The 13,612-nt window shown below is 34.7% G+C and overlaps 1 protein-coding gene across 1 annotated transcript in view; it reads left to right on the top strand.

The window, feature by feature from the left end:
* Positions 1–13,612, top strand: part of AIDA (axin interactor, dorsalization associated) — a 32,931-nt gene that overhangs the window by 5,231 nt on the left and 14,088 nt on the right. The window contains exons 2-4 of the mRNA XM_025420946.3: positions 2,988–3,057; positions 9,215–9,268; positions 9,667–9,721. Coding sequence (XP_025276731.1) covers positions 2,988–3,057; positions 9,215–9,268; positions 9,667–9,721 — 179 coding nt within the window. The remainder of the gene's footprint in view (positions 1–2,987; positions 3,058–9,214; positions 9,269–9,666; positions 9,722–13,612) is intronic.

The following is a 13,612-nucleotide window of genomic DNA, read 5'->3' as shown; positions in this document are numbered from 1 at the left end:
TTGTCTTTTACCTATTGAGTTTATAAGGTTCTTTAAATATTCTGGATACAGGTCCTTTTTTTTAAAAAAAGGGGGGGGTTCTTTATATATTCTGGATACAGGTCCTTTTTAAAAAAAAAAAAAAAAAGATTTTATTTATTTATTCATGAGAGACACAGAGAGAGAAGCAGGCTCCATGCAGGGAGCCTGATGTGAGACTTGATCCCGGGACTCCAGGATCACGCCCTGCGCCGAAGGCAGGTGCTCAACCGCTGAGCCACCCAGGTGTCCCTGGATACGGGTCCTTTATCAGATAATATGATTTGCAAACATTTCCTTCCAGTCTGTTGCCTAATTTTTAAAAGCAGGATTCTGTTTGAATTTAACATCCTTGTCTGCTGACTTTCAGCAGTTGAGCAGGAGTTTAGAACTACCCCCTTTTCTTCTGACAGTGACCCTGCTTAGGTTAAGAGTCACTATTAGCATATAATGTGTAGAAGTATTCAAATAAAGATAACGTGCCACATTCTAACTTCCCTGAGTTTGAGGATGTGTAGTTGACGTCGTTAAACGTAGACTGTAATTTCTGAAAGAGAACTTCATATATGTGGTAGGCCAACAAGAGTTAGAAACCAAGTACAGAGCAAGGACAAGAATAATGGTTATGCCTGTTTCTATTTGTACTTTCTCCTGTATCGAATCCACAAAGAGTGGGTCTCTAAATTACATCATAGGAAAATATGGGGTTTCTACCTTTGAGGTAAAATAAACAAAGGGATGGAAACAGTTTAAGTAGTATGGTGGAGTGATTCCTGGCAAATGTCAATGATTTCATGTAGGCGTTTACTTATTTTATGATGAGGATGCAAACCTTTCATAGATCGGATAGAGGCCATCAAATATAATGAACTTTACACCTGATCTTTAAAGACGTGATTGCATAGAATAGAACTCTTATCTAAGACTTTTTATTTTTTGAAACTCAGTGTCTTTTGCAGTGGGCTTGGTAGGAATTCTGACACTTACTACCCTTTGCATTCTTGCTTCCACTCTCCACCCAGAACAGTATAGTATGCTTGAGAATTACAGTTTTAAATTTTTTTGCCAGTTATGAGATGTTTCACCAAAGAATTGAGATAAAAATCATGTAACATAAATTTCTCATTGTAAAGCTGTACAATCTGGTGGTTCTAGTATATTCACAGTATTATTATCAGTCATTGTCAATTCCTTCCTTACCTCAGTCCCCCACCCACAAATTTGCTGTTTCTATTGATTTATCCATTTTGGACATTTTGTGTAAATGGAATCCTGTGATTTACTTATTTTTTATTTTTTTGCACCTGGCTTGTTTCATTTAGCATAATGTTTTTGAGGTTCATCCGTGTTGTAGCATGTATCAATCTTTATTCCTCTTTACGGCCAAATTCTATTTCATTGGGATGCACCACATTTTGTTTATCCATTCTGCAGTTGATGGACATTATGGATGTTTCCATTTGGGGCTAGTGTGCATGAGACTGCAGCTGTGAACATTCGTGTACAGGTTTTTGTGTGAGCATGTTTTCAGTTCTTGGACTATACCTAGAATTTTGAAATTGCTGGGTTATATGTATGGTAACTCTATGTTTAACTTTTGAGGAACTGCCAAACTTTTTTCCACAGCGACTGCATCATTTTACATTCCTACCACACTGTATGAAGGTTCCAAATTTTCCATATCCTTGCCAAGACCATTATTTTTTCTCTTTCTCTTTTTAGAAATTATATCCATCCTAGTGGGTGTGAAGTCATATCTCATTTTGGTTTTGATTTATATTTCCCTAATGACTAACACTGATATTCATGTGTTTATTGACCATTTTTATAACTGCTTTGGAAAAATATTCAAGGGGCACCTGTGTGACTCCAAGTGACGGACTCATGGTTTTAGCTCAGGTCATGATCCCAAGGTTGTGAGGTGGAGCCTTGAGTCAGGCACCGTGCTCAATAGGGAGTCTGCTCCCCTCCCTATTGTCTCTCCCCCCCCCCCCCATTCGTGCTTGCTCACTCTCACCTGCTTTTTCTAAAACAAATCTTTTAAAAAAAGTTCAATTTTTTCCCCATTTTTAAATTGAGTTATTTGTCCTTTTATTGTTTAGTTGTAAGAGTCAATTTTTTAGTGTTTGTTGTCTCAGAAGGAACTTGATCCTTACTGTTGAGTTTGGGCTAGTAACACAGATCCATCCTTGAAAACTCACCCAAGGCCCAGCTGCTATTTTTAAGAATGATAATTGGGCAAACAATGATATTCATGTCTGGTTGGTGGAGAATTTTCTTTATTTTTCATGAAAAATATTTTGAAAAGCATAATTTAATAGACTTACCATTTTATAATGGCTGTTATTTTGGACTAATCTTATCAGCAAATTATGATTGGCTGATACTATTATTACTGGTGCTTATTAGAAGTGTTTAAGCAAAGTCTGGACAACTGCTTATTGGCTTGTTAAAAGAAGAAATTCATGCATACTAAAGAAAGTTGGATTAGTTGCCATTTGAGATTCTTTCCAGCTCTGAGATTCTGTTTTTACTGCCTAGAGCTGAAATTTGTCCCAGTGAAATGGTATAAAAAGTAATATATCTCATTTTCATTGTTGTTGTTTAAAGAGTTTGATTCTAAAGATAATGTAGATTTATACTTTAAAAATACAGCAAAGTATTGTACTTCTTTTTTTTTTTTTTAAGATTTTATTTATTTGAGAGAGAGAGCAAGAATGAGTGGGCGAGTGGGAGGAGGGGCAGAGGGAGAAGCTGACTCTGCTTGGAGTAGAGAGCCCAACACAGACTGGATCCCAGGTCTCTGGGATCATTACCTGAGCCGCACGAAGGCAGATGCTTAACCAACTGAGCCACCCAGGCACCCATCATTATCTATTTTTTAAAAGATTTAAATTATTTCACCTTGTTGCACTTGAGATAGTTTGCCTTCCTTCAATTCTAAAGGATATATTTTTTTCTTCTTGCAGATTAGCAAGACATCTACAAAAAGAGGCCCAAGCTCAACACAATAATTCTGAATTCACAGAAGAACAAAAGGTATAAAATCTCTACATATATCAGATTTCAAATGAAAAAGATTCTTTCAAATCCATTAACCAAAAACAACAGAAACTGTTATACTTAAGTACAAAGAATGACACTGATTATACTTTGGGGAACATAAAGTGATCACTGAGAGATAACATGATTTACCACTTAGTGACTTTCTCACTTGATGAATTTCTCAACTCAGCCATTTAGACCTTAACTTTAGTGGAGACGGTCTACACATTTGGAAGAGGAGTAGATTCCAGACTGAAGTTTGTGAGTAATTATGTCCAACTTCAATACTTATTTAACTCTGAATTTTCTTAACTCCTTCCTCCTCTCAAAGTAAAAAACAAAAAACAAAACAAAACCCAAAAGCCATCACTGAAAAAAATTAATAGTAAAATAATGATTAAAAAAAATAGTTCAAGTGAAGAATTTGGCATCAGAATCCATCAGCAAAATAAATGCGTATGGTTGCAAAATGTCTCAATGGGACTCTTTCTCCTTGAATTAAAATTTTAATGTGTCAAGTCAGTCTGAACCTTTAGAGATTATAAAAAGTGGAATACTTTAAGAAGCTTTGCTTTCAAATAGTGAGAAGAAAGAAGTCCCATTTTTCCCTGGCTCAGTATCTAGTGTTAAGTCAAATTTTAATTTTGTAGATAATGAAAAAAATATTACTGTGTCAGTTTTTCCCTCACCTCTTAAGACATAGTGAAAAAGTGACTTTATTAATCCTTTTTCTGTACAAGGGGTGGGAGTGGTTTTATACACGTGTTTTAAGTAAGCCTGAACAAATTTATTTTAGTCCTTTTGTGTGTATTCATTTGACTCTTATATACTTATATTTAGTATCTACATCATCTAATATACTTTTTTTTGTAATTTTTTTTTTTTGTATTTTTTTCCTTCCTTGTGAAGTAGATTAAAGAAATTTAGGATCCTAGTCCAGGAAAATAATTACCACAGAGGAAATGATTGGTTTGCTTGAGGAAAGAAACAGGGACTATATGCTTTATCACCTCTTATAGTATTTGTGAACTCTAGGAATTGATTAGGAAGTGATCAACTGGCATCACAAAATTGAGGGGTAAAACACCTTAATTTTGAAACAGAATCTCAAATATCTGAGTATGTAAATTAATAGCTGACAAAGTATCTTTTGAATATGGAAACAGATGAAAGCTTAGGGAATTTTTAAAAAGTTTAATGCCCCCTCCCATACTTTAATCACCTGTTTGACTCGCTTTACTCACATGCTTTGTCACCAGCATCTATTCAATGATTAGACTAACGAGAAAAAATAAACTTTTTCTTAATTTTCTTTAACTTTCTAAGGCTGAAGCTAGTGTTCGATAATGCTCTTTATTCCTTAATTTTTATAGCTGTTCCATAGTAGCCATCGACACTGCCTTCTTTTCAGTTTACATAGACCCACAGGTCTTATACTCCATAAGGGCTGGGAGACAGCATGACCTTCAGGAAAAGCCTAAAATCTGGAGTCAGAAGACTTGATCTTGAATCTGGGCTCTGTCCCCAGCCCTAATTTCCTTATGCATGAAATGAGGGATTAGATAACCCTAAATGATCTTAAAAGATACCCCTACATCTTCTAATGACATCTGCCTTTGCAAGAACCTTTTCCTTTCCTGGAGACCTGATTTCTGAGGATTTGTTATTTATAATTTAACTGCCTAGGGGGCACTTATGGCTGCCCCTTGTGACTACAGAGAGTTTGTGGCTGCCTAGTCCTTGGTCTTGAAGAAGGACCCCCAAATCATTCTGTACTACACTGGGAACATAAGGCAAGTTGCATGCATTTACAAATTTAATTTTCATTAAAAATACACATGAAACATTTACAGTGTGCCAAAAAACTCATACTGACATATAGACCTTATTTTTTAATGTCACATAAGGAAAAAGTTAGAGGCTCCAAGTAAACGATTAGGAAACAGATTTCCCAGCTGTGATCTCGGGGAACACTGGCTCTGAAAAATTAAGAGACGTTCTTTGAACAGAGAGAGTATGTGGACTTGTCAGGGCTTTTAATATACTAATGTGTAAGTTGAATTTTTTAAAGACTTTGGGTAATGGAGTGTTTCTTGAATTTGTTTGCTTTTGGAAGCCTCACCTCTTTCCTTTATAGAACACTTCATTGGGTCTAGTGTTCCCAAGAACATGTTATGGAGGATTTTGAAATCAACTGTTAGATCTGCAAAATTAATTGAATGCCAGCCCTGGTATATAAGCCAAAGGAGAAGAAACTCAATTGTGTTTTCCTCAAAAGAGGAAAATGTAGAATATACCTTATATTATTCTAAGCAAAGTTCTTTATATTTTCTATTTTGAATTCTATTTTTTATGCTTTTACTAGTCTCTGGTTTTGTAGCAGTGATAAATCTTAGAATTATGCTAACCATAGTTTATGGGACTTTGAAAAATTTTTTAAAAACCATTATTTCTTTGTGGAGCTTTTTATTATCTCACAATAAGCTTTGAAAAATAGATGATGATTAAATGCTTTGTTGGATCTCAGGTTACTGATATTTATCCATATATAATTATTTTAAGATCAAAGAAATCCTAAGCTTTGGGTAAATAATATATTATGCATCTTCATAGTATTTTAAATCTAAAGAGCAGAACTACCGATTTCTCTAAACTTTATTAATTGGTGATTTTTAAAATTCTTCATATGGATTTGCTATTTACAATATTCTCAAAGATTTCTGGTGGAAAATGAGAAAGTTTATGATTCTTATTTGATCCTCCCTCATGATTAGTTGACTTAGCTTTCATTTCAGTCCTCAATAGTTTTGTCATTATAACAACTGAGTTTAGTAGCCAAAGAATAGCTGCCAAAAGCTTTCATTCCATTACATTCCCTACTTTGGTGTCGTAGATTTTCTCATGTAAGTTTCTGGACAGACTAGAACATCCTGTCTCATGATGCTTAGAAAGTTTTTCCCTGTTTTGAATCAAATTTGGTAGTAATGAGAGTTCCAGCACTATGTGCTTGTTTTATATTTTATAGATTTTTCCTTTTCTCTGCCTCCCTCTTCCCCATTTTCTCCCACCCTGGCCTCCCCCCAGCCAGAGAGTATATGACTGGCTGTTTAAATAAAAAAATTAAGTCTGGGTTGAGACTGTACTACTTTATGTGTACTTTTTAAACTTCTTTTTCCTCATGTAAATTGCATATGTTTTAGGAAAATTAACTTGGCTCCATTTTTATTCCATCTTTCGCTGCTCTTTTTATTAATTTCTCTTCCAATGACAAAATAGCCAATATTCTGAAAATGACATTTTCCATTTCTATACCATATGAGGCATGAGCAGTTAATTTGAATGAGGCGCAAATAATTTAAATCTTTTAAAATTAAACTTCTTCACCTGCAGTACTTAATCTTAATTTACATTAGTTAATAGTACTTATACTCAGACACAAGTGACCTTGTGCTGCTTCATAATTTTTCCTAACCATTTTTTTCTGAGAAAGGTGACATAATTTCAGTAGTAAGCACTTGATTTTGACAGCAATAAATGCTACATGTTTTAAAAGTCATTGCTGCAGCTGAAAATGATAATATTTCGCTCCCTTTTTAATACTGATGTTGGGTGTGGTTCCTTAAAGTAGTTATGAATAATGCCTATTGGTATTTTGCCATAGTGCAGTAGATTCTGTATAAAAAGCTGTTGCTTCTACTTAACTTGCAGAAATGCTTAAATTTAAAATAAGTTATTAGTGGAATTGTACTTGTTAAACTTTTACCTTGAATGTTAACAGCTCCAAATCAAATGGCTTTTATAGTAAATGAAAGAAAAGGAGTTAACTAATATTTCTAAAGACTTACTCATTGATACATCTCATGTAATATGAAATCTTTTTTAAAAAGCATTTTTAAAAGAATGTAAAAGTGTAACCAAATGGTATTAAAATAATTATATTGCTTTATTGTACGTATTACTATTTTATGTATAGAAGACATTGATACCTAGGGCAAGTTGTTTAACCTCTTTTCAGTTTTCACATTGATAAAGTGATTGTAATTCAGGGTTACAGTGAGATTTACATGAATTAATGCTTGTTCTTAGGAGAGCCTAAGTTCTCAAAAACTGTTTAGCCATTACTATGTTTTTTATATATGTTTATTTATATGTATAAATAATATGTATGACTAATATGTATAAATAAATATATGTACAAAATATAAATATATAATATAAATTTTACTTGTATATATTTAAATCACTTAGTTTTGCCAGAGTTGAGTGGTATGTTTGAACAACAAACATTTTATGTAGAAAAAACTATTGCTGGTTTCTATGCAATAGCTATTTGAGAGAGTAAATATATGAGTTATCTTGAGTCCTTTTACAGTTAATATACTTAAATGTAATCTTTAAATATAAAATTTCAGAGTAAAATTGGGTATTTTCTATACTGTGATGTTGAGATTAAAAGGAATTTTTAAAGATTGTGAAGGTAATTAAAGAGTATTACTTGTTCCTCGGTGAAGGGTCCCGTCTTGCTCAGGAGTGGCTTTACCAGCTGTTGATTGTTGATCAGATAATTGCCTAGTTCCTGCCAGCCTGAGTTCCAAGGGCTGGGACAGTACTTGCTACACCTCTTTGTTCCTCATTTATCTTATAAAGAAAGTGACCGAAGAGAAAATCCAATTTACTAAACTTTTGCGAATGATCAGTACATTTCATTTTTTCCCCTAAGAATATTTTGTGGTGAAGGCATTGCAAAAAATATATAAAAACATAAGAAATGCCTTTTTGGGAAGAACTTAAAAATGTTGATGGGCATAATTCAGCTGCCTGCTCTTACAGATATTTCTTCTGTGGGTCTCCTCTTCATTTCCACCCTAGTTGTTCATTTCTTTTTTTTCTGCTTCACGTTTACCTGGACAGCTAGAGTAACCTGGCCGCTTTTGCCTTTAGTCTTTTCCCCTTTCTGCCCCCGCTTATGGAGACTGTTGTCCTAAGTTTTCTTAAAGGGCAGATCTGATTGTCATTCTTCTGTTCAAAAACCTCTGTGGAGGGGCGCCTGCATGGCTCAGGTGGATAAAGGTCTGTCTAAGCGTCTGCCTTGGCCTCAGGTCATGATCTCAGGGTCTGGGATTGAGCCCTGCCTTGGCTCCCCACTCAGCGGGAAGTCTACTTCTCCTTCGGCAGCCTCCCCCCACTTGTGTTCTCTCTCTTTCTGTCAAATAAACAGCTTTAAAAAGAAAAAAAAAAGCCTCTGTGTAATTTGTTGCCAAAGTAATAACAGATTGTTCAGCCAGTCATAGAAGATCCCATTTAGAAAGACCACTGTTGCCCCCAGCGTGTGCACGCACGCGCGCACACACACACACACACTCTCTCTCTCTCCCCACTTTTCAAACCTATGTTCCCTCTGCTTTCAGTTTGAGACTTTAGACAATGAACCTTGACAGTTTCCTAAACTCTTCAGTTTTACAAATCCTCCCAGTCACTGGGGCTTGATTTCTAACATTCTTGTACTGTTTCTTCACAACTTACATAATGGCTCACTTTGCTGAAACTTCTAAGAATCAAGTGTCTCCTAAGAATCAAGTGTCTCTTCTTTATATTATAGTGATTTTGTAGTGTCTCCTCTCACATAATAGAACTTGAGCTTGTTGAAAGCAAGGACTACACCATCATTTATATCCATCATAACTCCTCTAAAACAGATCTGACTCTAAGATTGGCCACAATTCATCACAGCTATTGATTTTGCTGAGTATTACCTCTGTCTTTGATTAGACAGGTCAAGATTGGACTTCCATCAAAATTAAATGATACCATTATGCTAACTTTCAGATATTTTTATTTTAAATCTTTTAGCGAATTTCAGAATTAATGGAGAAGAAGAGAAGGCAAAGCTTAGGAAATAAATCTAAAGCTGTCACCGAAGCAAACTTGATTATAAAAAATGGTCATGGTACAGTTAGGTCGGGAGAGAATATAGACTCACCTTCTCTCCCTTATCCCAGCCCTTTGCCACCTGTTTCTCTTCTCTAAAATTTGCAAGATGCTACAAAGAAGTAAAATACAAATTTTTAAAAAATTACAGATCCTTTATTAATAAATGAACTCCATGGTTTTGAATATATTCGGTACTTAAAGCTTTTTCTTTTTCCTACAGAAAACCATAGGCAAAATTGCAACATGCTTGGAATTACGAAGTGCAGCTTTGCAGGTAAACAAAGCTTGGTTTTCTTCCTGCTTTCTAGTATAAGAAAAAATTATTATGAACTATTCTAATAAACCTTGGGTAATGCTGAAAGCAGTATTGTTTCAGAAGATATTTCTAGCAATAAGAATTCCTGGGTTAAACTCCTATTAAAAGATTTAGTTCATATTTAATAAACTGTAGAGAGAAAAGATATAACTTCAGTTTTTTGTTATTGTTAGATTGGATGTTCTAAAATATAAAAACAAAAGCCAGTTTAGGACTTTTCATTTTCTACTTTGAAAGCAAGAAGTGGATTTATTTATTTTGGCTACTTTTTGAATATTTAGTTTTTGCCACAAAAGGCACAGGGTGTAGTGAAATCCTTGTAATAAAAAGATATAATATGCATATTTTAAATTCAGTCCACACAGTCTCAAGAAGAATTTAAACTGGAGGACCTGAAGAAGCTAGAACCAAGTAAGTTTTATTTTATATTTTTAGTGGCACTCCTTTAGAAAAATAATTAATCTATTGTACATATTAAGATTTTCTAGCATAGATATTTATTCATTTCTGTTACTCTCTAGTCCTATGTGATTTCTTTGTGCTTTTATAATTCCTGTGATATTTCTAGTAATTATTGTTTACCATTATAGAATATGAAAAATTATTTGATTCCAGGTTGTGCCTCATTCATGTGTTTTAGCCTTTGTTTTGTTTTAATAACTTTAATAAGACTATAATTACTTTGGTAAGGATTTACAGTAGAGTTCACTGGAGAGTATAAAGTTACGGTCATTAAGGCTCTATTATACTACACGTCCTTTAAAACTACAGTCTAGCTGTTTGCAATACTCTACAAAAGATTTCCTTGTCCCTATTTTCCTGTCCCTTCTTGAAAGCTTTTTTGAAGTAAACAATTGCTTCAAATGTGTTGGTAGTTAGAATGTGCCAGATAAATTTTTCTTATTGGTTCACATGAATGTTCTCTTAGAAGTGTTTGCAGTGCAGGCAAAGGCAAAAGTATGGAGTATCACCACAGTCCACTTTAGAACAGAAGGAAACCCTGTCCTGGTTTAGCACATACCTGCTTCCCCAACTCCTCAATTCCTGGCCGTAGGCAACCATTAATCTACTTTCTGTCTTGTGAATTTGCCTGTTCTGGGCATTTGTATAAATGGAATCATACCATATACGGTCTTTTGTGACTGATTACGTATAAGATTATTTTAAGAAAAGCACATTGATGTCTTTTAAAAACGATTACACCACAGTGAGGATGTCTGTATTGTGTAATGGTTTTAAAGAATTTTTTTTTTTTTTTAACAATAAGAATAATTAGGATTTTGGCTTTCTATTTAGTCAGTTTTTTGTTAGTTTTTGTTTCTCAGTTTGTTTCCAAATATAATTTTAAAATTTTACAGATTTCTCCTATTGCCTTATAGGATCTTCCATTGGCATTAATGGTTACCATTTTTTAGAGTAGCAGCAATGGACAAAACGCTCCAATAACTCCAGCCAGCTACAGTTTGCTGACACTTGCCTGTGACCTTATAGCTTGGAAATGGCAGAACTGGGTTTTGACCAGGGTTCTGAGTGACCCCAAAGCCTATGTTCTTTCCACCATATTCTGTTCTGATATTTATAATGGTGCAATATTGACATCAACCCTAAATATGGGTTTCCAGTTCAAGCTCCTGAGAGATTATTAACCCCTTTATTAGTGGCAGATTGGGTTAAAATATGCATTAGTCTTCTATTTCTTTTTTGTTTGTTTGTTTTCTTAAGATTGGGGTGAGAGTGGAAAGGAAAGATAGTATTGGGATTTATTTTGTTATGTTTTGAATTTATATAGTGCTTTTCATTTGGACTTTTGCCTTCTTGGTACTTAATTATATTTTTAGGTGATTTTAATTTGCTATTACCTCTTAAAAGAATGTGAATGTGTATATTATTATCTCAGGATATGCTCTGTAATTTTGCATTTATCAAAGCTAGGCACTTGTGAGGAGTTATTTTCTCAGCATTAAACATTTTCTACAAATTGGTATTTGAGTATATTTCAAATTAAATCAAGTTAGTTTCTGCCTCTGCTAAGACTATAAGGAAAGGAAAATTAATATGTGGGACTTGGTTTATTGTGTTAATGTATTTTTCCTTCAAGGTTTAAAAAAAATGTCTTAATCCTGTCAGATTGGTCCTACAACTAAGATTTTGAAAGTATTATTTATTTCATTTTCTTATGCTAATCCTTGATAGTATATTATCAAGATACACTTCTTACTGAAACTTATCTTTCCCCTCCCCCCGCCCTGCACCACTCTGTAAAATTCCTTCGATTGATCAATCCTTCAAGGCCCCAATGAAATCCCACCTTTTCTCTGAAAGCTTTTTCTGCTCCCCCATCCCTAATTAAACTCTACCTCCTGTCCTATTTATATCCATGATTGTAGTCTGCCCTGTATGATGCTCACTTAAAGTCATCTTGCTCCTAAAGGAGATTGTCAATAATCTTTGCATTTTCTCCACAGAGGCTAATTCATTGCTCTGCATATCGTATGAACTTGGCAAATTTTTAAGTTGAAAAGGGTTGAATGTCTTCAGAGAATCATCTCCTATAATTTAAAAAATAACCTTTCAGATGGGAAGAAACTTGTTCATTTTGTCCACCAGAAAAATGAAACAAATCAGCCACAAAAGCAGAACATACTTTGTTGACTTTGTGTCTGTCATTTTTAGAGTGACGTTCAGGAGGGTGGCAGGCCGTGCTCTGTGAGAGTGGGCTGGGAGTGCTGAATTTTTCCTGCAAAGATGTACCATCAGATGTCAGCCACAGGGTGGGCCTGTGTGTGTACATTGTACTGATTGAGCTTAGTGGTCCCCAAACCATGATGGACTCTGTGCTCATGACAATACCTTGCCAGAAATTATAAACTGCCCCTCCTTTTCAAATCTTCCTAAAATAATTAGCACTACTATCAGTGGAAGAAAAATCCTATGTAAAATTTAAGTAGAACCCTATTGTCAAAGGACATTAGAATCTCTGTTACTCCATAGTTGGTGAGAATAGAAACCTATCCTGCAGTTACAGAAAATAAGAAAGCACCTGTTATTTTCTTCCAAAAGGATTCAAATTAAATATCTGATATGTTCAATTCTTGTAAATAGAAACTAATGACAGGCTGCTATGCCAAAACACACCTTTCCTTTGAAAGCATTGGTACCTGAGAAAATAAATACTGTTTCATTCTCACATTACAGTAAAAACATATGGTATTCTTAATAACTGATAGAGTATTTGACTTTTTTAATTGATTTTTCATACTTGTAAAGATTTTTCCCCCTTTTACTATCAAAATATCATTTCAGTGCTTTCGTTTCTGATATGAATGCTACGTGGGCTGCTTCTTGTCTCCCACTCCCCTGTTCTTAGGATCTAGCACAATACTGTATAAATGATTAATTGGTATTTGAGTTGAATTAATAGTTTATTCACAAGTTTAAAAAAGATGTTTTTATGATTTTAAGAATAATCCTTCTAGGCTTGATAATTTCTTCTTTTTTTTTTTTTTTAAGATATTTATTCATGATAGAGAGAGAGAGAGAGAGAGAGAGAGGCAGAGACACAGGCAAAGGGAGAAGCAGGCTCCATGCCCGGAGCCTGACGCGGGATTCGATCCTGGGACTCCAGGATCACGCCCTGGGCCTTGCAGGCGCCAAACTGCTGAGCCCACCCAGGGATCCCTATTTTTTATAATTTCTTTTTTTTTTCTAAGATTTCCTTCTTAGACTTGAAATACTAGGGTTCTAGTTAGTCAAATAGGGAAAACTCTCAAGAGAATAAATTACCATATATTAATATGAGCTTATACTTCTATGGAACTTTAAATTTCCCATGCAATTTCATATAAATTTAATTCTTTCCACAGGAAGGAAGTGGTATTCGCATTTTAGAATTGGGGAAACTGAGATTCAGAGTAGGTGATGAATGACGTGACAATAGACGTAATTATAAGGCTAAGATCTGATTTCATATCTTGTGCCACTCCCCCTTTGCTTATCAAACTTCAGTTATATAGTCTGTTTTATTCCTTGAACAAGCCAAACTAGTACTTGCCTCAGAGCCTTTCTTCTTCTTTTTTTTTTTTTCTCAGAGCCTTTCTTATTGCTATAAAGATTTTATTTTCAAGTAATCTGTCCACTCAGTGTGCCTCAAGCTCATAACCCAAAGATCAAGAGTCCCGTGCTCCACTGACTGAGCCAGCCAGGCACCCCTCTACCCTGTTTTTTAATACTTGGAAAGCCATTGTTCCAGTGCTACTTATGGATGATTCCTCTCATTCCAGGTTATGGCTCACTTGTCTTCTA

Source organism: Canis lupus, chromosome 38 (genome assembly GCF_003254725.2).
Source record: "Canis lupus dingo isolate Sandy chromosome 38, ASM325472v2, whole genome shotgun sequence".
NCBI classification, from domain to species: Eukaryota; Metazoa; Chordata; class Mammalia; order Carnivora; family Canidae; genus Canis; species Canis lupus.
The sequence above is the reverse complement of the archived record's forward strand: the minus strand, read 5'-3'. Positions and strand labels throughout refer to the sequence as shown.